The sequence below is a fragment of the Tachypleus tridentatus genome, chromosome 6 (assembly GCF_004210375.1).
Source record: "Tachypleus tridentatus isolate NWPU-2018 chromosome 6, ASM421037v1, whole genome shotgun sequence".
Taxonomy (NCBI): Eukaryota; Metazoa; Arthropoda; class Merostomata; order Xiphosura; family Limulidae; genus Tachypleus; species Tachypleus tridentatus.
In genome coordinates this window covers 14,663,088-14,688,715 of record NC_134830.1, presented here as the reverse complement: position 1 = coordinate 14,688,715, position 25,628 = coordinate 14,663,088, and the positions used below count along the sequence as shown (strand labels likewise).

The 25,628-nt window shown below is 34.2% G+C and overlaps 1 protein-coding gene across 2 annotated transcripts in view; it reads left to right on the top strand.

The window, feature by feature from the left end:
- LOC143251968 (uncharacterized) overlaps positions 1 to 25,339 on the top strand; it is a 133,295-nt gene extending 107,956 nt beyond the window's left edge. Inside the window, exons 4-9 of one of the 2 annotated variants that reach the window (XM_076503385.1) lie at positions 4,892 to 5,431; positions 12,202 to 13,136; positions 18,158 to 18,314; positions 21,661 to 21,793; positions 23,284 to 23,556; positions 24,116 to 25,339. In XM_076503385.1, the coding sequence (XP_076359500.1) occupies positions 4,892 to 5,431; positions 12,202 to 13,136; positions 18,158 to 18,314; positions 21,661 to 21,793; positions 23,284 to 23,556; positions 24,116 to 24,418 (2,341 nt within the window). In that variant the 3' untranslated portion in view covers positions 24,419 to 25,339. Of the gene's footprint in view, positions 1 to 4,888; positions 5,432 to 12,201; positions 13,137 to 18,157; positions 18,315 to 21,660; positions 21,794 to 23,283; positions 23,557 to 24,115 lie in introns of both variants that reach the window. The other variant, XM_076503384.1, reaches the window with a different exon arrangement.
- The last annotated feature ends 289 nt before the right edge of the window (positions 25,340 to 25,628 follow it).

The window sequence follows — 25,628 nt, the reverse complement described above, 5'->3', positions numbered from 1 at the left end:
TCAGATTACGAGACGAGTGCCTTAACCACCTGGCCATGCCGGGCCTATACCTGAAAGACATGTCATTATTTTCCTGGTATGATATCAAAGTTACTCAACTATTGCGTCTACTCATAAGACTGGGAAAGATTTAGAATTCATAATTTAATGCATCGCAAATACCAGAAGAAAATTACTATGTCGTAAACAAAAATAAAACCATTTTTTTCAGAACACATCTACAAATGTACCTATTTTTGCTGCCGATATTGTTGTTGGAAAATCGTTTTTGTTCGTTTTTTAATAAGGAGTTCACTTTTCTTCAGACCTAACGTCTACGAGGCTTTCAAATACTATACATAAGAATAATTCGTTTCTGTTTAAAACTATAATATTGTTCCAAATATAAATATAATTTTTATGTTCATTGTATACATTAAGCAACAAATGAAAAACATTTGATTCTGTTCAAGTTTAACTTGAACTTTTTCCGATCCCAAAAAATGAAAAACATACAACAAAAACTGATTTAAATATAACTCTGAAAATAACATACAGTATGAACGTTGTTAGCACAAAACTACATTATGAGCTATCTTTGCTTTGCCCATCATAGGTATCGAAACCCTGTTTCTAACGTTGTAAGTTTGGAGACACGTCGCTGTGTCACCTCGTGAAGGGGTGAGGTTAAAAAAGATAAAAACTGTGTGCTTGATTCTGAACATAAGAATTAAAATATGTGAATCAAGAAAACCTGATAACGACAAAACCTTTGAAACTGAGTCATACTTATGACTGCACAACAATGCTACAGTTTTACACTAATAACATGTTATTGTTTGTTTGTTTTTTTTGAATTTCTCACAAAGCTACTTGAGGGCTATCTATGCTAGCCTTTCCTAATTTAGCAGTGTAAGATTAGAAGGAAGGCAACTAGTCATCACCACCAACTCTTGGGCTGCTTTTTTACCAATGAATAGTGAGGTTTACCTTCACATTTATACCGACCCCACGGCTGAAAGGGCAAGCATGTTTGGTGTGATGGGGATTCGAAACCGCGACCCTCGGATTACGAGTTGAGTGCCTTAACCACCTGGCAGTGTTGGACAACATGTTATTTTACTTTCTGTGTGCTGAGTCGTGATATTCTAAAGTGCAGTTTTCCCTGTGACCATTTTTTAATAGTGGCACAGCTTTTCACGAAGTTTAGTGTGGCTATGCACTGCCAAGCACGGTAATAATTATGCATGTGTAGTTTACAGAGCTATGGTGACTAGAACAATAAAAGCATAACACTTGATAATCTACTTTAAGGTTAAGAATATAAATTATAACACCTAACGGTACAGAATGTTAGTACGCAATTTTTAAGGGAAGTGAAATGATTGAATACGTGTAGAAGTGCGCGCGTTTAATTTATGTATCTATTCCACCTGCTGCATTCCCTAACTTTGAACAATAGGAACGACAACCAGTTAATAGCACCCTACCGCCCACCATTATAAGAAATGCATCTACAACTTAAAACTACATGAAATCCAAAAACCATGTCAGCGCCAGCCCGCGACGCGAAGTGAAAGCAAAACCTTCGGTGTATGTTATTCTTTCCTGTCGAAGCTCCTTTATGCAAAACGGAATCGGTTAGCGATAACATTTTAAAATTCCCTTGCAGAGCAAATAGGTAGAGGTTTAAAAGCTTTTGTGCTCATAAAAATGAGTTGGCGTTAGCAGCGATACTGAAACTCGAGATTACATTATATAAAAAGGCCATGAAGAACTCGAGACATCGCAAATATTAAATATACTTTTCCCACATGTGTTATCGGGTGACTGTCGTAACGCAACTAATACATGGTACGCTCTTGCACGTTTGCTGAGTGTGTTTTTTTTTTTTTTTTAATTTTACACAAAGCTACACCGGGGCTATCTGCGTCAGCCGTCCCTAATTTAGCAGTGTAAGACTAGAGGGAAAGCAGTTGGTCTTTACCCCCCACCGCCAAATCTTGGACTACTCTTTTATCAACTAGTAGTGGGATTGAGCATCGCATTATAACGCCCCTACGGCTGAAAGGGCGAGCATATTCGGTGTGATGGGGATTCAAACCTGCCACCCTCAGATTAGGGGTAAAGAGCTGTAATTACCTGGCCATGTCGGGTCATTGTTGAGTAAATAATGTGCGTTGCAGTATAAACAGCTTTGAAGTTAAGTGAAACGATAGTAGAAGTATTAGATTTGAAGCAGCCAACCAGATCCACAAAGAACAAAATAAAAGGAAAACTGATACGGTGCTATCTCAACGAGAGTAGGGGGTTAAAGAGGCAGCCTTTAAGGCGCCACTGCTGGCACGTTTTACATACGTGAGCTCTGATTTAACATAGAACTGAGGCCAAGAATGACACGAGCAAACTTCCAGCATACTCGAGTGACATACATGTGCAAGTGCTAAGCATGTTCTTAGGCAAGCCCTTTCCTTCCCCCTCTTCACCCATGCCCGGGGTTATGATTGAGTCGCTAAAACAGAACTATGTCAAAATAACTGTTCATAAATTGGACAAGATAATTAAATATGTGGATAAATAAACGGATTGGTAGGTTTTCAGTGTAGTTCACGCTAGTAATACATCAAGCCTCTTGATAGCATTTGTGTTGCCCTTCTGAAACGCAAAGCAACACGGTAAGCGAGCTGCGGAAGCTATGCAATATAATGATTAATGGAAAGTTTATTTTAGGACAAAAAAGTTGCTTTCCCTTATATTTAATTGTAAAAACGTCAGAAATTCATAAAAACTGCAAAACACAAAATGTGAAACCGCAAGTTTACATGTATCTCCGCATGGACTCTTCAAATCTTCATTCCAAACTTGGTGAAGATCCATTCACAGGGAGTGAAATAGTGGTTATAAAAAGAATAGACCTGTCATGGGCAGGTGGGTTAAGGCGTTCGACTCGTAATCCGAGGGTCGCGGGTTCGAATCCCCGTAGCACCAAACACGCTCGCCCTTTCAGCCGTGGGTGCGTTATAATGTGACGGTCAATTCCACTATTCGTTGGTAAAAGAGTAGCCCAAGAGTTGGCGGTGGGTGGTGATGACTAGCTGCCTTCTCTCTAGCCTTACACTGCAAAATTAGGGACGGCTAGCGCTGATAGCCCTCGAGTAGCTTTGCGCGAAATTAAAAAAAACATCAAAAGAAGAAGTAGAAACGCCCCAAAATCGCAAAATACAAAACATAAAGTATACAAAACGCAAAATGCAAAACTGAAAATGTGTATGTACCCCCGCATAAGTCTATTGAACGTCCCGACCAATTTTGGTAAAGATCATTTCTTTTTAATTGATAGTACATGCAAAAGACATGACTACCTTTATTATTTTAAAACTATAATTTGACTGTATCATATTTATCATGTAATTTTTCTTGAGTCCTCGAGCCAGCTAATGAATTGCGAACGGTTTACCAAAAGTCATGCAAGTTTTTATATAAAAAGAGAAAAGAAGTAGTAATAAGATTTCACAACGATGAAAAAATCAATTTTTATTTCTAGTTTCTATAGTTATTGAATAAACTTTCAATCCTTCAGGATAACTGACACATGTTTACACTTGAAAATGACTCCACTATTGGTGGAAACATTGTCATTATTAATTTAAAATTATGAATGAAGTTTTTTTTTTAATATTTCTAATCCATATCTTTTCTAGAAAGTTAATATTTGTGATTTGAATAGTTAGAAAATTCATAATTGCAAGAAATTAGAGAAATACTTTTAATCTCAGATGGCAAACTTTCACTTTGCATACCTAGATTGAATCATTACAAGTGAAAAAGTTCGATTACTATCTATCAGCACTTAATTTATATCAATACTTATATTGAATACTTATGGTTATAAGGAACATCGTATAATAAAAAGGGTTATAATACAAGATATACTTTCGGTTACTTTGTTTTTTGAATTTCTCGCAAACCTACACGAGGGCTATCTGCACTAACCGTTCCTAATTTTGCAGTGTAAGACTAGAGGGAAGGCAACTAGTCATCACCACTCACCGCCAACTCTTGGGCTACTCTTTTACCAACGAAAAGTGGGATTTACCGTCACATTATAACGCTCCCACGGCTAAAAGGGCGAGCATGTTTGGTGTGACGGGGATTCGAACCCGCGACCCTCAGATTACGAGTCGAGTGCCTTAATTACCTGGCCATGCCGGGGCTCGGTTACTTACTGGAGAATTTTTTTTTTCATTTATAAAGATTTTAAACGGTTAAAGGATGAAGTAGTTGTGAGATAAACATCGAATTTACTTATACACAAAATCACCTTTTATATAACAAGATTAGTTATCTACTGATATTCAGGTTAGGAATAAAATAAAATAAAATACGAAGACAAAACAGAAAATACAAAGTTTATATATTTATTTTATAGATGTATGGAAAAATATTTCTTAGCACCATTTAATCCGAATTTAATTTATCTTGACGCTAAGTTTACAGACAATTGGCTTTTCGTTTGGTACAATCTTCTTTAGTACTCAAAGTATAAGATCTGAATAAATTCGATTTTGTCTTTAACAATGGAGTTTTGAACACAAAATTATATTAATTATTTATGTTTAACCCAATGGAGTTTAGCACAATTAACAGCAGAAGAAAGAAGTAAACACATCTTCCAATAGAAGTTAGTTACCTATAATGACGTTAGAGGTTCGCTACGCTGGAATAATTAACAAGGAAGCAAAGAAACGTCATTTACTTGTCCTATTTCATTTTTTGACAGGACTTATAATAAAATTAATATTTTGAAAAATATAATTAATGGCTCATGATTGACAAGATGTATTTGAATGTATATATATATATATATTAATAGTTATTAACACTTTTACTCTCATTTCTGTTTTTCTAGCAGCATCACCTACTTCCGTTCATATAAGTCACCTCGAAAAGCTCAAGTTAAAGAAATTCACCACTCCAATGAAACTGCCACTGTTAAAGTAATTACTCCAGATGGCGTCACTTTAGTAGAGACAGACCGCAGCGACACATCACGGGACGATAATAAATTACAGCCGCCACCTAGAATTCCACCTCGTCGAGTCAATAAACCACCACTCCAACCTCACCAACGTCCCACAAGACCACCACCACCACCACCACCTATCCTAGAAGTAGAAAATAGAAGAACTCGTGAGAGCGATTATGCAGAGTTATATCATCCTCATAAAGAGGCAATTTTATGTTCCAGTTCCTGTCATGTGAAGAAAGAATCCGATCGTAGACCACTTTTTAGAATAGAGGATGCCTCAAAATGTTCCAGCCCTGAATTACCTCTTCCGCCACCACCAAACACAACAGACACTGAAATCATCAACGACGGTCAGCCTCTCCCTTCACCCCCTCACCTGCAAGAAGAGGAACCACCTACCAAAGGGTTACCACAGTCACTGATGTAAGTAACAAGTGAACATAATTAACGAAGTGGTAAAATAAAAGGATTACTCAGTTTATTCAGTTTCACGAGCTGACGAATTATTCGAAATCACTAAGCCTAAAAAAGTATGAATGACATTTTGTTACAAAAATCACTCGAATTAAAATTCATATAACTTGCATTATAAACTTATTCCAATTTAAATATATTAAAACACGTATTAATAGCATAAAAAAACGAAACTCAAAACGCTATCGTCTTTTGTGTGTAATTGTTTTTATTTTGTATATTTCATCGTATCACTAACTTGAAATGTATAGAGAAAGGAAAACATATACATTCTGAGGTTAACTGCTTTTCATAAGAATAATGTTCTAGATCCCACATTACGTTTGAACTGCTACTTCCGTTGTTGATCGTATCTATTCGGATAGCCATGTTTGAAACCATTGACCAACAGCGAACTTTCTATCATAACAAGTGTTTGCGAAGAACAGCAAGTGCATCTTGAACCACGATCTTGAACTTTCCACAAACCCTCCATTTTACGTGGACTTCTGCACCCGACGTTTAGACAACCAAAGGCATAAAAGACTATTGTAACTGTATCAGAAAACTTGTGAACGTTTAGAGAGTGAATTTCCGTAGCTTTGAGGGGATAAAATGTTCTGTTTCATAATCTCTGCTTAACTTAGCCAGTGAAAGTTTGCTCCAGGTTTGTTGGGGCATTGTTTTCAAATATGCTGTTGTAAACTCTTTGCTGTTCGAGTTTTTCTTCTTCCAAAGAAAGCATCCAAGATGTGTTCTTTGAAATGGCGTCCTTCTGCAATCTCTTTCTATGGATCTTTTCTCCTGATGCTTTTTTATAGATATGCTATGGTATTGCGCTATCGAGTAGTCGAGACTTCGCCAGAATCCACACAGGTAAATGTAAGAAGTGCTGTCTGCGGCACCACGATTAGCATCTACAACGAAGAGTTGTTGCTTCAGCGCATACAGATCATTGGAATAAAGTGTAATGAGCTCCCTTTGTATATTAGAAGAAAAAACTTTAACTATTTAATATTTGAATTAAATGTTTTTTCAAAAGAATTTAAATATTATTATAGTTATATTTTATTAGTTGGAAATTTGAAGAAATATATTTCATATAACATGATTTACAGTGAAAACATTGTTTTGCTTTTCTGTTGCTGTTTCAATCTAATAACCTTAGTAAAAAGACAATTTATAGTTTAGGAATTCACATACAATGAATAATAATCGTGTGTGTGTTTTCTTATAGCAAAGCCACTTCGGGCTATCTGCTGAGTCCACCGTTGCAAATCCGTAGACATACCGCTGCACTATCGGGGAGCATAATAACAGTTGTTTTTATTAATTACATTTTAAACGGCCCCAGTGTTTATGGCACTTTACTCGTAATTCGAAGGTCGCGGGTTAAAATCTCGTCACACCAAACATGCTTGTCCTTTCAGTGGGGGCGTTATAATGTGACTGTCAACCCCACTATTTGTTGGTAAAAAATAGCCCAAAATTTGGCGGTGGGTGATGATGACTAGCTGCCTTCCCTCTAGTCTTACACTACTAAATTAGGGACGGCTAGCACAGATAGCCCTCGAGTAGCTTTGTGCAAAATTCAAAAACAAACATACAATTCTTTTTTTCAGTCGATTGTGAAAACGGATGTATTTTTATTGGTATGGAGAATATTGGTATCACCATATCTTTTTACTGACGTTTTACGCTCTCACTTTACCCGAGTAGTAACGAGTGCTGGTGAACGTTTCCTTCATAAACAACTGGTTATTGACACAAATTCACAGCATTAGAAGAGTTTTATGTTGTGGATTAAACGGTGACGTCATCATACTTATAAATTTTCAACGCAATCACTGCATTGACTTAAATTTCGCAGACGTAAAGGCGCGCTTCGAAATTTTTTATCTGTTTTTCTGTAATATATAGTTGTTGCCAGCTCTTTGTTTTGTCGTGTTTTTTTTTTAATTTTTTGCAGCTATGTTTCTCTAACTTATCCATTCTAGTCCTTTTCATTTTTCGTACTAGTTGGTTACGACTCTGTACGTACAAAAAGTTATCGGGACATTAACAGGCGTAGTTATGAAACTTTTCGAATTGCTACAAATTTTGAAAAACCTGTAAAAATTCTGAACTCGTTTTGCAAAAGAGCTTGATATATCTTATTTATATCAATAATATTTCACTGTTTTCATAAGTTACTGCAACAAATTGTGTTTGTTTTGTCTTTTGAATTGCGCACAAAGCTACACGAGGGCTATCTGCGCTAGCTCTTTCTAATTTAGCAGTGTAAGACTAGAGGGAAGGCAGCTAGTCATCACCACCAACCCCACCGCCAAATCTTAGGTTACTCTTTTACCAACGAATAGTGGGATTGACCGTCACATTATAACGACCCCACGGCTGAAAGAGCGAGCATGTTTGGCGCGACCGGGATGCGAACCCGCGACCCTCAGATTACGAGTCGCACGCCTTAACACGCTTGGCCATGCCGGGCCCCACACTAAGGAATTTGTTTAGTGTGTTTTAGAGCTTTTGTTTAGAAACTTTTAAAACTGTTAAAGAATTGTAATAAAATTATATTATCTTTATATATAGTTCTATCACTGTATTTGCTGTTAAATCCATTAGTAAAGTATCCTTGAATTAGTCTTAAAAATTGAGTCATTATAAGAGAATATTATATTAAGAAAAGCAATAAATTCAAATGAATGAAGTTATTGATTATTTTGGAAAATTTCTACCTTAGTGGCTCAGCGGTAAGTGTGTTCTCATGATGCTGAATTCCGAGCTTCTGTGTATATGGTGGGCAGACCACATATAGCACGTTTTGTAACTTTGTGTTCAGCAACAAACAAACTATTTGTCATATGAAACTTACAGTACTTAAGAATTTATGCTAAGTATCTTATGAGTAAGTATGAATTACTAATTTTATCTGAAATAATTTTCAATATGGTTGGTAAATTATCTAAAATAATGTAATAAAGCTGGATTCTAGTGTAAAACGGTCAGATGGCCTAAAACATACAATAAATAACTTGCATTATTTGGTAATACTAGTACCGAAGTGCTTTATGAACGTTTGGTACAACGGTAAGTCTACGGATTTACAATGCTAAAATCAGGGGTTTGATTCCCCTCGGTGGACTCAGCAGATAGCCTGATGTAGCTTTGCTTTAAGAAAACGCACATACTATTCGTTTAGTGTAAAATATTCAATTCATATTCAACTTTACCATGGGATATGATACAAGAACTGATGAACATAAGAAAAGAGGTTTTATTCAAAGATAAATGATTCTATATTATGTTATAAAAACAAAATAATGTATACGCACGTTTGTAAAGATAAAAAATAAAACGCGGTTGTACTTAAAAGATCTGATTTTTTAGGTTTTATGATATTTTCACCAGGTGAAATTATAAAAATAGCATTATCTGTTTGCTTATTTTATCCCAAAAACCACACAAAGGGCTATCTGTTTCCACAGAAGGGAGTTGAAGCCAGTATTTTAGCATTTTAAGTTCGTAACTTGCCGCCGACACACGGTGGGAAAAAAAGAAATATTCATATGTTAAAGTAAGGAAGTTAGGTAGGCAACCTTTGGGTAGAAGATCGGTTGGCAAACTGGGCAGACGTTAGGTAGGCAACCTTTGGGCAGAAGCTAGGTAGGCAAACTTTGGACAGAAGCTAGGTTGGCAAACTTTGGGCAGAAGTTAGGTTGGCAACCTTTGGGCAGAAGCTAGGTAGGCAAACTTTAGGCAGAAGTTAGGTTGGCAACCTTTGGGCAGAAGCTAGGTAGGCAAACTTTGGGCAGAAGCTAGGTAGGCGAACTTTGGGCAGAAGTTAGGTAGGCAAACTTTGGGCACAGGATCGGTAATATTTTGTTCACCTTCCACGGTAGCAAAACTCATATAAACGTTGAGACATTCTTTTATACAGTAAGTTATAAATGTAAAATCTTGCATAATCTATTATACTGAGGACATGAAAATTATTTATTCGTAGCAATGTCCGACATATTACTGTTTAAGTCTTACTCGTGAAGACAATGATTGGTAAACTTTCACCAGTTAAAATTCTTCTTTTATTTTTGTTTAAAACAGTCCAAAATCGAAAATCGAGTTTCGATCACTGGATCGGATACAGCAGCAAGTTAAAAGTTTCAGTTTTCAATATGTTTTCCTCTTATACCAAAGCCACTTCGGACTATCTGCTGAATCTCCGGAAGGGAATCGTGCCCCTCATTTGAGTGGTGTAAATCCGTAGACTTACCACTGCACCAGCGGGAAACAATCAGTTTTAATCGCTGTTGTATAAATAATAGCATTATAAGGTTCTATTTTTTGTGTAAAAAGACCACTCTACTCTGTGTGTGTATTGTTCCTGTAGCAAAGTCACATCACGCTATTTGTTGTGTTTATCGAGGGGAATCGAGCCCCTCATTTAAGTGTTGTAAATCCGTATTCTTACCGCTGTCTCAGTAGTTCTTGTTCCACGCCACATACCAAGATCACCATGATATCTAGCATACAAGGTAAAACCAAATTAAATATAATACAGAGTAACAAGTCTCTTAAGTCTGTCTCAAGGAAAATCGACTTCTTGTTTTTACAGATAACTAAAAGAAACTGTAACACGGAGTACTTTAACCACTTGTGAAACCGAAAACAAAACCTGCCTACTGTTCAAGAACATGTTAAAACCTTGAAGGACCTGTCTTATAGAGACCTGTGTTATAAATTTGTTTTGAATCATGTTCTAAGTGTTTGACATATTAAAGTGACCATCGACTTGACATTTAAAATGTATCAATATATTTTTACCTTACACAAACCTCTCTTAAACTTTATGAAATGAACGATGTAAACCAATTAAATCGATTTCAAAGGTACCATTTCTCGTTCGTCTTAGTATTTCATTCTTAACGTATTAAGTAGAAAGGATATTAAGGGGTTCAGTGTACGTGAATCAGTATATTGGAATAACGAAATTAATAACTTCCTGATAGCTCAGCGCTAAGCTTAAGGATTTATAACACTTACCTCAGGAACTTAGTTCTGTTATAAGAAAAATACAAATTGCGTAGCTCTCTGCTTAATAGTAAACACATTTAATGATTTCGAGATGACGAGAAACCCATATGAAGTTAAAACGCATTCTCGATAAATAACTACCAAGTAATTAAGATTATCGAATCACTGATTTTATTTAGGTTTCTTTTGCATTTTAACTCACAGTTTGCTGTTAACTGAACATTTGTTTTTAGAATGTTTTAGATAACTGCTAAACTCACACCTTCTGTTAAATACCAATAATGATAATTCATATCACAACCTCGAGCTTCTGTTTATACTCGTTATAGTCATTTTAATCTTAACTTACACTACACGCATCCACGTGCGTACTTAATACTTCGTAAATTATCCATTCTGTTGTATAGCATCCGCAGTACAGTTTATGATTGATATTATACAAAGCAGAGATATCAAAGTAGTTGAGCCTTTTTATAAAGTAAACAGTTTATTCAAGCTTCGAAGAAGAATTAATATTAATAGAAGATGTTTAATACCAGTTTATAATATGTAGCTTCAAGTAGTATTATGCTACTAAATATTTATTACTTATTCAAATCAAATATATATATATAAATATTCCACATCTATTTGCTATAAACACTACTTACTAATCATGCATTTAAATACACTAGTTAAAATAAACCTGAAAACCCAACAAAGCAACCAAGCCTAAAGGATATTTTTCTCATTTTTTTTACTGGTGTAGATTACGTCTCAGTGAACTCATTGAAAACTTCGTGTTTGCTTCGAGTGTATATGTAAACTAATCTTGTGTTTTCAGGCCAGTTGCTCTCACACATACCTGTACCGTTTACCTATGAGGCTCCACAGTTGAAGGTGACTCCCCCCGCCCATTGTGACGTGGAGATAGGTTAGATCTCTTATGACCCCGTAGCATGTTCTCCCTAACGTCTTTTCCCTCCAACAGCAACGCGTGTAGTACATGTACGACTTGCTTACCCCGCAGGCTCTGCTTATGTGAGGACCCGTGCTGAGTCAGTCTGTCTACTAGCAGGTAGAAGCAGGTGTGATGTAAGCATTACAGCCTATTGTGGGTCACTTGACTGGCAGAAGCTCAGTGTCGAATAGTTTCTGTAACTGTAACATTTCTAAATATCCTTCATTAAATAACTGTTTTCTGTAACTTATTCATGTTTCCCGAGTAACTCCGAGGAGTTTATAATAAACCAACGATTAGAGCTAGCAACCAAGAAATTTGAAGACGCCTACGTTGATAGGAATGAGCAACCAAGCAGAAAGAAATAAGAGTGGAAATGGCGACCTACAGCCTGTTAGTATAAACCAGCTGGAAACTCGTTTCTTCAAACTAGCGTTGCATGGCGGTTTTTTCTCGTGCAATTTGTATCCACTCAAGACTTATTGTTTTAACTGACTTCGAGAAGTCACTTGCGCTCTGTTTCTTTCATAGATTTTTAATAAGTACCTGGCGTAGCGAATTGTCAACAACTATCATCATATAGATCGCTAAAATATGGATATAATATTTTAGGCCATATAGCTATTTAACAGAATGAATCTATGTAGCTGTATACATATTGCCATCCAATTGCTTCGTCAAACAGCTTTTTTAAAACAAACAGATGCTTTCATTCTTTGATTTTTCTTGTGCTTTAAATTAATTGTAATCATTTTTGTCTTTGTTTCAGTGTTTATCCGAAAAACTCTTACATGTCATACAGGAGTGAACGAAAACTAGGAAGACAAGGCTTTGATGGTAACTATTGGAGATCATCTTCAACTTCAGGGTCCCTTGACCTGTCGTATCCAGTCTCCAAATCCTCACAGGATGATCAGATTCGAGTCTCTCCTGCTTCATGGGAGAAGCTACACAATATTAGAAAACAAGGTACCACTCTAATATTTCACTCGAACTCCATTCGGGAACGAACTTGGTCAGATAGCCGATGTCTCGTTGACCGAGGATCTCCAAGTTCAAGTTCTGACCACAAGTTTCCCGCGACACCAGATCAATCCTTTCAGCTAGAAAACATCTCTGAAGATAGCCAAACGAGGACCACAGTTTCTACCAACAAAGATTCCTCAGCCGGTAACGATTCTCAGTTTCAAAGTGCTAATGCTAGTCATGGTAGTTCTTCTCCATTAAAGAAGTTAATATTATCTCACTCGTTAAAACAAACAGATAATCAAAATAGCGACTCTCTGATATCCAATCATGAAGTCTCTTTTCAATATGAACCAGAAGTAAATATTCATTGTACTAAATTTCTCCAAGAAAAATTGATAGAGAATCACAACCCTATTCTAAATGGTCAGTATGTTGGAGTACCTACCTTGCATTACGATGAAGAAAAAGAAACAATGGTGGATGAAAGATTTTCCGAAGAAGAGCCACACCAGTCGATTATAGTGCAACAAAATAATACAAGCAATCATCACGGTCAACAAATAAACAATGAAAGCAACAAAGGGCTTACAGTAAAAAGAAAAAGTAGTGCAACCCAGACCACAGATACACCAAGACTTGGACGTAAATATAAAACCAGAGAAGAAATAGAATGTGAAAGGTTATCAAAAGATTTTGTCAACCACTGCGATGACACCATACTTAAAAACTTACTTGGTAAGCCTTTCTCTCTCTCTCTTTTTGTGTGTTTGTATTCACTTAAGCTACATGATCACATTTTGCCAATAATCTGAATATGCCAACAAAAAGGATACAATACAAATGCTGATTAAAATACCACATTACTGTCAGGCCATGTAAAGCTAAATGGGCATCATTTCAAACTGGAAAACCGTTGCGTGTAAGAATTATACTGTGTCTTACTTTCTTATGAAGAGTTTTTTTTTTAATATAAAGGAATCGTACCCATTACAAACGCTTGCAAATATTTAGTTTAATAAAATGTGTTAAAATAAAAAAGATATCTCCTTTTATAGTTCACTTCATGTTTATGTGTTTATAGGATAAAACATTAATATAACGTTCACTTTATCACGAAAGTCCTATTTCTAGTAAATGGTCAGGTGATTAAGACACTCGACTCGTAATCTAAGGGTCACAGGCTCGAATCCCCGTCGCACCAAACATGCTCGCCCTTTCAGCCGTGGGGCGCTGTAATATGACGGTCAATCCCATTATTCATTGGTAAAAGAGTATCCCAAGAGTTGGCTGTGGGTGGTGATGACCAATTACCTTCCCTCTAGTTCTTACACTGCAAAATTAGGGACGGCTGGTGCAGATAGCCCTCGTGTAGCTTTGCGCGAACTTCAAAACAAACCAAACCTATTTCTAGTAAAAAAAATGTTCGTGTTTAATTTTCCATATAATTAAATCAGTAAAAAAAAACAGACTGAAATAAACGGAAATTCCCTTATTTTATTCAGCATAGCTTACACTGTACTTATCGTTTGTACAGTTCATATTTTACTGATTTTTTTTTATTTTAGACGATCCCTTTAATTACACTTAGTCAGAGAAACGTATGTTTTTTGTAAATAACTAAAATCGGCACAACGTGAGTAGTGTGTAATATTGATTGTGTAACTCGTGGTGGTTTGCTGAGCTTTGAATTAAACTTTAATTAGAATATTTTTGTATATATAAAGAAACTAATTACTTAGTTTTTCAAAACTGAAGTATCTTATTGCAGAAGATGTGTGTGTGAAGAACTGATTAAGCCTTTCTTATTCTAAGACATTACATGACTCAATATCAAATTGTACAAATCTTTAGATATTCTGTAAGTATTTTGCATAAAGTCGTTGATTTTTGTTTGCTTAAATTTTCGAACCTGAAAATGTTATATCTCGACATCTGATGTTTTGTACCATATGTATAAATAAATGTAATAAGGCAAAAATACAAAAATTCCCTAGAAACAAGTGTTGTATAGAATATGTTGAATTGAAAAACCACACCTTCAAGTAATGTTAGGCTTAGCCAGATGGGAATTTTACTTTTTTTTAGAACCCGTTGGAGATCCCAATGCAGTTCCTATTTCACAACATAACATATGCGAACAACATACTAAGTACAGATAAGTAGTTCTAGTTGCTTTTTCATTTTTATCTCCCATCACTAAAGAACTTACACACTTGGAATTTTTTACACACATTATGTACACCATTGCTGAAAATTGGGTATGCTTTCACACATAAATAATTCTTCACATAAACTGTATAGAACTTCTGATATAATGTGAAAATTTCTCTAACAGCTTGCGGAGGCTGTTTATTTTCCTTGGTTTAAAGTCAGTAATTTCAATGTCCTTGAGCTTTCGATAAATTTAAAACTCTATATACAGCAATGAATAGACAACCGATGGCATGCGCGCAGCAATCGCTAATAGATCATAAAAGGAGTTTTTTTTTAAATCCATGATGTGATTTAAGAAACGAAATTATAGTTATATTTCTCCTTCACTGTGTTTATTTTTTGTAATCATTATGGTGTAATGTAATCATGAATATTATCTGTTATTGGATTTCGTGCAAAATCTACACAGGAGCTATCTGCACTAGCCATCCCAAATTTAGCATTGTAAGACTAGGGGGAAGACAACTCTTGGGCTATTCTTTTACCAACGAATAGTGAGATTGACCGTCACGGCTGAAAGGGCGAGTATGTTTGGTGTGACGAGGGGATTCGAACCCACAACCCTCGGATTACGAGTGGACGGCCAGGTAGTTAAGAACTAACAACACATAATACTTTGAACGCTTTTAACACAAGAACTAACAACTCATTACATGTTGATGCGGACAGTTGTAATTAAAGAGTATTAAATTGAACTATAATTGGTAAATTTCATGTTAAAATCTCCGTTTGTGACAACAGAACATTGTAATTTACTTTTTTTCTCGCAAAACACAAAATGGCGTACTCACTTTATCGAGATTCGTTAAATTGTACACCAGGTCATTCGCCACCCAGTTAATAAGGGCAGCAAGAAGTAGAGCTTTAACTTTTTGTTCACATTAGGGTTGATTTTCCCTTGAGTTAGAAACAAGTGAACTACACTGGAGAGATTTCGACAGCCTTATGAGGTTTAATATTTCAAGTTTCACTGACATTTCTATCTTGTCTCTGTAAAATTTCACCAAATGACTAAAAGGATTATTATGTATTATACATATACCTCAGGGTATGTTTGTTTTGTTTTTGAATTTCGCTCAAAGCTACACGAGGGCTATCTGCGCTAGCCGTCCGTAATTTAGCAGTGTAAGACTAGAAGGAAATCAACTAGTCATTACCACCCACCGCCAACTCTTTAACCAATGAATAGTGTGATTGACCGTCACTTTGATGTGACGGGGATTCGAAACTGCGACACTCAGATTACGAGAAATATCAGTCATGTGTTTGTCCGCCCATGCTCAACCATGAAGAAACCCTTTAAAAAGCAAATATTTGAAGAGATATTGCGATATTTATAAAACGTTATTACGCTCATAACAGTTCGCTAGTCAAATAACAAAGCGAATAAAAGTCGCACCTAACAGCACAAAGTAACAAGTGAACTTCAGGTCGTAAGCATAATTTTTGAAAGTATGCATCATTAAAAAATTTAAAGAAACATGTCTATGAAGAATTAAAGAGTTTTTTTGTGGTAATAAACGTACGTTATGTCATTACGTATTAAACTTCTTTCCATGCTGATGCTTTTAATGTAAGGAAAAAAGCATTGTTCTAGATTGTACTTTCGCTTCTGTGTCACATGTATATTCCACCAACTTCGTTTGTTCTCAGTAATGTACTTTTTCTTTGTTCATTCATCTTTCTGTTGAACGGTTTGTAATTAAGTGATGGTACTTATTTTTAAGCTGAAAAAACTTTTAATTACCTTAGCATAAATGAAGTTCAAAAAATATTGGCTTTGTGAGAGGTTTGTCCGTTGTTGTTGTTTGTTTTTATTAATGCAACACAAATAGTTTTTAATAAAGAATTACCTCTTGAATAAGGCGTGGATTTTCCTCTGGTGGAACTCTCGATGTTGGAGATGGCAAACCGAGTCACGATACACGATTCGAGATATTTTTCCTCAAAAGTTGAGCTATGCGTGTATTAAAATACTGACGTTGAATCTCTCAGCATTGTTGGTGGGTGTTAAGTGAACTGCTGACTGGCTACCTTCCGCTTTGGCAGTAGGTCAAAAATAGGCTCAGCGACAGATAGTCTTAGGAGTAAATACATAATATAAATAACTATTGAATCTTTTCCTTGTAATACTTTTGATGTACCACTTAATTTAAAAACCATAATATATTATATTTATCTCTCGCGAAATCAATGACTTCGTATGCGTGTGTTTTTTTAAGAATTGATGTTCATAAATAAACGACGTAAAGTAAATGAGATATATGAATCAATGTTCTGTAAAAGGTCCCGAATTTTACGACGTGAAAGAAAGCATATCTTGGATGTAACAATTTTTTATGTATGTTTACTATACGATATTTATTACATTCATTGTTGCGTTATGCTATGTTTACAAAGTCTAACGTAGAAGTGCATCAATAATCAGACAATAAAGCCATTGGCTGTAGCACTACTGAACGTTGTTTAAAACTCAACGTTATAAAATGTATCCGAAAGCACCAAACATGCTTGTCCTTTCAGATATGGGGGCGTCATAATGTTTGGTCAATCCCATTATTCGATAGTAAAAAAGTGGCCCCAGAGTTGGCGGTGGGTGGTGATGACTAGCTGCCTTTCCTCTAGTCTTACACTGCTAAATTAAGAACGGCTAGCGTAACTTCGTGTAACTTCGCGCGAAATTCAAAAATGAACAAACAAACACACTATGCGAAAGAAATTATGTTTTGGCTAGAATCCCACGTGAGTTAAATACCTGTAAATGCTTAATTTGTGTTCAGATGTAAGTAGAGTCGAGGATTAGCACTTAGATTAAATGGCCTCTATCTAAAGTTGTGTAAATAATGACATTCATAAGAAAATAACTACAGGAACTAATAAAGTTTTTCAAAATTATTTAACATTACTAGATAAAAGTACAACTAATACTTTTAAATACTAGATTAATACAACCTTAAAGAAATATGAACATTCAACGAAACATTATGTTCTGTTAAAATATTTTGTTCACGTACTGGTGTACGTTTCAGTATTATTTAATATTAATAAGAAAATCCCGGCGCAATTTTATGATTTCATTATTGTATCCTGTTTTAAGTTTTACCAAGTTATTTGTCTCATTAAAGTTTAAAAACAAAAGTAGGAACAGTACACAAATTCAGAACTTCTTAAAAACATAATTTTATCATCACCCTGCATGTTGGCATTAATTCCAAATATACAAAATTCCATAAATCTGCCGCACAGTAAGGTGAGCAGTTTTGGTTTTGTTTTCAACTACGGACTACATTGAACACATTATTCAGACAAGTATCGTTATAACACAATTTCTGTATTTTTTACCTAAAACTTCTATTGACAATATTAACTGGAATATCTTATTGTAATTGTTTGACGTTAACATTTTTTTTACATGTGTGTATTTCGCTCTTTCAGCTGTCGAGGCGTTATAATATGACGGTTAATCTCACTATTCGTTGGTAAAAACTAATTCACTTACATTATTGCACTTCGTTTATTTATTTATTTTTTTTTTTTTGCAGTGCCAGCTCCAAATCACAAGACCATATCTGATTATATGGAAGGACTTTTTAACCTAGAGTTGGAGAGAGGTGGACAGCCGACAAGGAAAACGTCCTCAAACCAAGATGAAATGGTCAAGCAGACTGCCTCTTCCTGTTTATCAAATATGTCCGGCAGGTAGTGTGTTTAATTGAACACATAGCATCAAATGGGTATATAGGTTATTTGAATTATTTGTAACACATTTTCCCAATTTCTCTTAAGCTACAGTTCTTTGAAAATTACGCAGAAACAATATTTTGTGTCGTATCAAACAAAAAAAAAAGTATTTTTGGATCTTGTGCGTAATAAGCGTGACAGTTGATAAAACATAAGCCTAAAACCCATTTCATGTAATTATCAAAATGTAATTTGACGTTTATTGTAGTAATGCTTAATCGTTAATTTTAAATACATAATGATTTTCCATTTAGCCTGAAATATATTCCAATCAACTCCATCACGTGCAATAGCATGATTTTCCTTCCTACTTTACTGTAGTTACTTAGCACAACCTTTCTTTACTTTAAAGCTAGAGATCTACTTTCTTATTGTTTCAAGTCATAGAGTTTCACGTGAAAGGATTGTGTTTAAACAGATAATGGTGAAAACTTAATAGCTCGTGTACACCAAGTAATGCGCAATATGTAGTGGAAATCCTTTTTTTTTATTAGTTCATTAATCAAGGCAATCGACAATAACAAGCTTTAAAAGTAACACTACAAAATGAGTCGTGGACCTTCCTCTCTACACCGTTTTTAGCAGTAATACATAATCCATTCATCTGGTACATAGATACCCATTATACGCGCAATATTAAAGATTACATTCACGGCATAAAAGAGTTAAAATTTTAATGGCTTCCAAACTAGAAGAGTTCGTGTGATTGCTTGCCCATTTAATTAAATTCGAACTCATACTTTCACCGCCAAATTATGATACTAAACACAAAGAGACGAACAGCTCTGTTTTATATGAAAGGGATGAGCAACAGAAAATATATTACAAATAAATAGTGACTAATTTTAGGGTTATGTGCTGGTAGAATTCAAACTAAATATCAAACATTATACGAAAGATTTCTGTGAAAACAAGTACTCCCTCTGTTGTTGAGATTCTAATAGAACTATGTTTCAACTTATTTCAAAATTATTAAAATTATGGTATATACTTAGTATTATAAGCTCAATAATTTCAAGTATTCCAGTTCATATAAGAATTAAATGTTCCACTATTAACAAGAGTGCTGGTTAATAACAATGTTTCATTCTTTCTCATACAACCACCACAGATTTCAATTAATTTCTCTTCCACTCAACCCCTACCAGCGTTATGTTCTCAACCATTATTTTGTGTAACACCATATCTGAAACTATCTGATCATCTAATTACACTGAGACTATACCTTTTTCATAGTCTAGATAATAAAAAACATCTTCAAGAAAGGTCAACAGGTTAATGAGAACAAATTAATTCTGGGTAAACTGTTCACTGAAAAATCTACTTTTATCAGGTTCTCTAGAATGTTCCATATTACAGGAGTAAGATTACCCAGTCTGTAATTCCGAGAGCAGTTCCTATTACTCCTCTTTAGAAATAAAAGCAACAACAGTAACTCTCCCATCCTCTTATGCCTTCCCACTATTGAACTATCAAAATCACAAGAGTGAGACCAGCATATTTAACACTCCTACGAAAAGTGGGGCCTAATAGGCCCCAGAGCAACTTGAAAGGTTATTAATATTAGGCTAATAAATTTGTATTTAAATGAAATTGCCATTTAAATCCATTAATGAATGGATTAACGAGATTCCCACTGTCCCTATCTACTATCTAGCGAAACCACAGCCAGGGGAACGGGCTTGGAGAAATCAGGACTAGAAACGTCTTTTCGTAGGAGTGTTAACATGTGACCTTCTTTAAAACCCTGAAGAAAGTCTTGTTTAGTCGCAATGCTTTACGTATATCTCTCAATCCTTCTACTGTCACTGACGGATTAATGTTTACATAATTCAGTTCAATATAATATATCTCCCATAGAGATGCATATTTATGAGTATCAGAAATATTAATAATATCTTCTTCTATAAAACAGAAATGAAGAAAACATTTATAATCTCAGCCATCTCATGATATTTAACAAAAACCTTTTTATCAACATTCTTTCAGAGTCCAATCACCATTTTAAAGTTCTGTTTACTTTTAACAACAACAAAAATCATTGCTGTTAATTTTATTATAATTGCCCGGCTGTTTCTCATAATTCACTTTGGAGTTCCTAATTTGTTTTTTAACCAAATTCATAGCTTTCCAATAATTCTGTAAGTTTATTTTCTGATTTTATGCTATTTTCACTTCGGTAAACAAGTCAACTGTGATCTTCCCTGTTATCATTTTTCTCAATTTGGGAGCATACCTAACTTGAATTAAAAGCATTTTCATTTTAAATCACCTTTTAATCCTAATTCAATAATGAGAAACCTTGTCTCACTGCCTCAAAATTGTCTTTTATTTTTATCCCATGTACTAACACATCATCCCATGTACTAACACATCAAACTTAATTTTGCACAGTGATAACTTCTCCCCCACTTCAACTTTCCCAAAATATCTTTATTACTAGTCAGTAATGGATCTAAAATGGCTTTTTCTCTGTTTGGAACTCTGACGTTTTGATATAGAAAATTATCTTGAATATCACTTGAAGAATTATTTCTGGTTAAATAAATAATACAGACACTGCATATTAAAAAATTACAAGTAAATTCATTTCATGTACCAGAAAAAAATTGGCATGTTAAACAGTGGAATAAAAAACGTTGAAAGCAAGTAACGCTCTTCGTTACTTTGCCCGGCTAACCTAAGTGGTCACCAAATTGATTCATGACAACTTCACTCTCCAGCTTTGTTTCAAGTTATATTTGAAACTCCATCTAAAATATAATTTTCAACTCATAGCGTCATTAACTAAGTCCCATTAGTAAAAAGTTTCCCACTGCCTCAGCGGTAAGTCTCTGGACTTAGAAGTTTAAAAATCGGGTTTTGATACCCGTTGTGATCAAACAACTAAGAGTGCATTGTGCAAATTTGTTCTTGAAATTGTAAAAATAAAATTAATTAAAAATAGGGAAATCACAGAATGTAATATCCCTTAAACCATTCCACCAAACTTTTATTGAGAGCTTCTCAATGAATTATCTACCTAGTCAGCATGTAAATGAAATTAGAACAATATTTCACTGTTATTGTACAAAACCTTTTGATTAATTTATATATGAATAAAAAATAAACTAATTGTCTCTGTTATGGAGTAATTCCATTGATAATATGTGCATTTAACACAAATATGGTTTGTTTTTACTGAGAAATAAGTATAAATTCTGTGGGTCTAACTTTGAAATTGTCTTATTCCAAAATTTTGATATGTACTTGTTAATAAGGCAATAATAAAAAAAAATATTACTTAAATATTTTATTAATCCAGAGAAAGAAATGAGCTGTCCCATAACAGTGCCTATTTTACCACATCTGAATCCAAAGCTAAACTCTTGACTGGATACATTCAAGAGATGGGCCCCGAGGACTGGTCTTTGAATAACGAATTAAGCATCAAAAAGGTATTTAAAATCCTCCTCGTGTCAAACTTTAATCATATCATGTGAGTAAATTCTAACCATGTCATACGAATTTTAACCAGGAATTGATGGTTAGGGAACATTAGTTGTATTCACAGAGGATATAAAGAATGGTCAAAGGTCATGACTAATGTATAATTAAGCTTTTATAACACATACATATATATATATGTGTGTGTGAGTAACAACCACGGACCTTAATTCTTCAATTGTTTATATAAACACCACTTATTAATAAAATTGAAACTTTTTTTCGATTTTCGGTTTTTATTGTTATAGAAAAAAAGGAAAGCTTGCCTCCTTTTTGTTATTGTTGTAGTTCTTTCTAAATTTAATGAAAATTATGTTAAGCAAATTTCATAAAACATGAATTTTCGAACTATGTACAGAAAGTTGTTAAGTTATGACAAAAACTATCAAAAATATGTACTATAGTTTTAAAGAATGTATGTTGGTAGTGAAAATAAAGAAATGCTTTGCTTTCTGGTGTGAACAAAGTTGGTGAACTTCATCTGATTGTAAAAATAATCATATCTTTGATCAAACACTTCTGACTGAATTCCTCGGTATTAATAAAGAACTCATCAGTTTATTTGTTTTTTAAAACTTGGTGAATCCTCATAGAAATAAAATAATTAAATTATAACAGCCAACTGTTAATTCGACAATTAAAAATATTTTTTGCCAAAATTCAATTCTTTGAGGAATCGTATAATCACAATTCCAATTGTGTCTACTTTGACACAACTACATAACTTAAATCATGAACGGATAAAATTATGTCCTCATTGATTTAAGTTCATGCTAAAGCTTTAATCTAACTCACTAATTGCTTTAAATTCTTACTTACACTAACTCTTTGCAAACTCTATATCGATTTGTTGAGACTTCCCTGATTTGTTCGATATACAAACTTTTATACAGAGCCTAATCAAGTTTCTGAGGTTTATTGTAACATGGTCAATAAGTCTCACGTTATTAGTGTATTTTAGAAAAGCCCTGAGGCCGTCCATTTCTTAACGCAATTACATAAATAATTAGTGTCATCGAATGAACTTTAAACAAAAAAATATTTAATATGAAACATTAAGTAAAGAATATTTACACCAGTATATTAAGAGCTTATTAAAATAAACATTTAAAAATATCAAAGGTGTTACATGACATCACTCCTCTAACTTAATTGTGAATAATTAGAGTATTAAATATTGTAAAGTTCCAAAACATTTATTGAGCGTTTATAAATAAAAGGTTTTTGTTTGTTTGTTGTTGCTTTTAATCATAATAAGCAAAAAAACATTTTCTCCAATATCCTATTGGATACAACTGTATTTTATGTAAATATTTTCACAATATAGTTGAAAATTATAATTGGTTAGTTTTATTTATGTATATATTTTTATATTTATTTATTTAAATTTTCTTAATACCAATAGAAAAAATTTATAATTGTAGTTTGGACATACTTTCAGGAAGAATTAATTGCTAGTATAGACCGGAAATTAGAATGTCTTCGATTAGAGCACACTGTCCTTCGGGAAGAAATGGTCCAAAACGAAGTTCTTGGAAAAGAAGTGACGTCACGAGTAGAACAATTGGTTAAACCAAACGAATTTGAAAAATATCGACTACATATTGAAGAACTTGAGAAAATAATCAATTTGTTGCTGTCACTGTCAGGAAGGCTTGCACGAGCCCAGAACGCTCTATTTTGCTTATCTATAGAGGCTGGAGAGGAAGAAAAAGTTAGTAATGTTATTAATATACCATAGTAATATTTTAGGATTTTATTTCAAAAATTTAGTAAAACCTAATTGTTGTTCTTTATGTTTCATCTTATTGCTTACAAGAGAACCTTAATATCATCTGATCCAAGTGACGTAACTGATAATAGGTAATAGGTATGTTTTATAGCTTTACCTCTAAAACGATCAGTCCACATTTGGAATAACTTTCCATTATGTTAAAGAGTGTCATTACACTCAACAACGAATCAGTATAGGTGGCACGAAGCGTCATCTAGTGAGTCAACTTGGGCATATAACTGGTTGTTTCAACTGTGAGCTACTTTCTTTGTCTTCAGAGAATTTTCAAAATCGATATCATGTTAAATCCTTTACACTACAATTATTCATGAATGTCAGAACTCGAAGTATAATAAATGAACAAATAAAGACATTTGAGACGAAGTTTACATTATTTCATAACAGCCGAGAACACCTTTTTTTACCATATAATTGTGTTTACTTGAAAGAGTTTAATATTTGAAACTTAGACTGTATCATCGTTTCGGTTTCTTTATAGAGAGTCCTTCAAGAAAAATACGACAAATTGCTTGGACAACACGAAGAAGCTCGACGGCTAAAAGAAAGTATTGACAAACGCAGCCACCAGGTGTCGACATTTCTCCATCGCTATTTATCTAGTGAGGAATACGCTGAATACGATCACTTCGTGAAAATGAAATCCAAGCTTCTAATAGACGCACGAGAGATAAGTGAGAAGATAAAACTTGGCGCGGAACAACTCGCAGCGTTACAAAATAATGTAAACTTTCAAATATGGAAGCAAGCACAGACAAAGACGCAAGTTTTACCTGGGACCTAAGGCTTTTAAACTACCCCATGCAATTAAGACTGTACAGTAGTGGTCTCACTATTTGGCTTTGATTCTGCGGGTTACAGGATTGCCAAACATCAATTACTATGGCGCCATTTGGGTGACTGTGCTGACAAACATGAAGTATGGTTTGGTTTGTTTGTTCGTTTATTGTTTTGTTTGTTTTTTACGTTTCGCAACGAGCATCTTTCTTAAAGTACTTGAGGTATGAAATTTATTTGTAACTGGCGATTTCAATTTTCAAATATTATTTGCTTAAAATAAAAATGAAAGTTTCTAAATTAATTAATAAACAATTGGTTTAAGGTAATGCGAGAAAAGTGCCAAGAAAATATCTTGTTCCTGTTTATTTATTCATTTTCCTCACGTCTAATTTACTGACCAGGAACCTTTGGTCGTCGTCATCGCATTGTTTACTACCAGATCATTACTCAGTAAAATCAGTAATATGATCACACTTCACGAGTGATGTAAAATAAAAGATTTTTTTCCGAAATTGAATTTCTTATTGTTTTTAACGTTGCTTGTAGCTTTTCAAAGACCGTTAAAAAGTTTTGGAAAGATAAATTAATGTTTCACACAAGTTTGAAAAGACGATATAGTTTGTAGCCCAGAGGGTCGTAAAGTGACCACAATCAGTATTTTTGTAGGGAGAACAAGCATATAGTGCCAGTGAAGGCATATCACGTTATCAGATATTTTTGTTGTTGTTGTTTCTTTTTGGTGTGTGTGTGTGTATCTGTAACTAAGCCTTGGCTTTGCCATATGTGTTTATCTAGAAACTTTAGGAAAATAAAAATGTTCCTTTTGTGTTATCGAGTGAAGAATAAAATTAATCAACCCTCCAAAGGGCATGTAATTTGTGATATATATGCTTGTAGACATAAATAAATAATAAAAACGACGCCATATTGGTTTTATGTAGTTGTGCATTTTTATGTGTGTGTTTTCTGTCCTTCCTTTAAAACTCTTCGTTTTTCAATACCAATATCTGTTTCATTCGTACAGTAAACAACTATTTTCAAGTTCTTCCAGTATGTTTGTGACGGTTAGGTATCAATGTTGTCATGCTTCTTGTTGGCTGCAGAAACACCTAAGTCTAATTATTAATTATTTATGTTTTTGTTTTATTCATTTATTTATGATATAAAAATTTAATTAGATTAAACTTCGTTACTAATCAATAATTAAAACATGA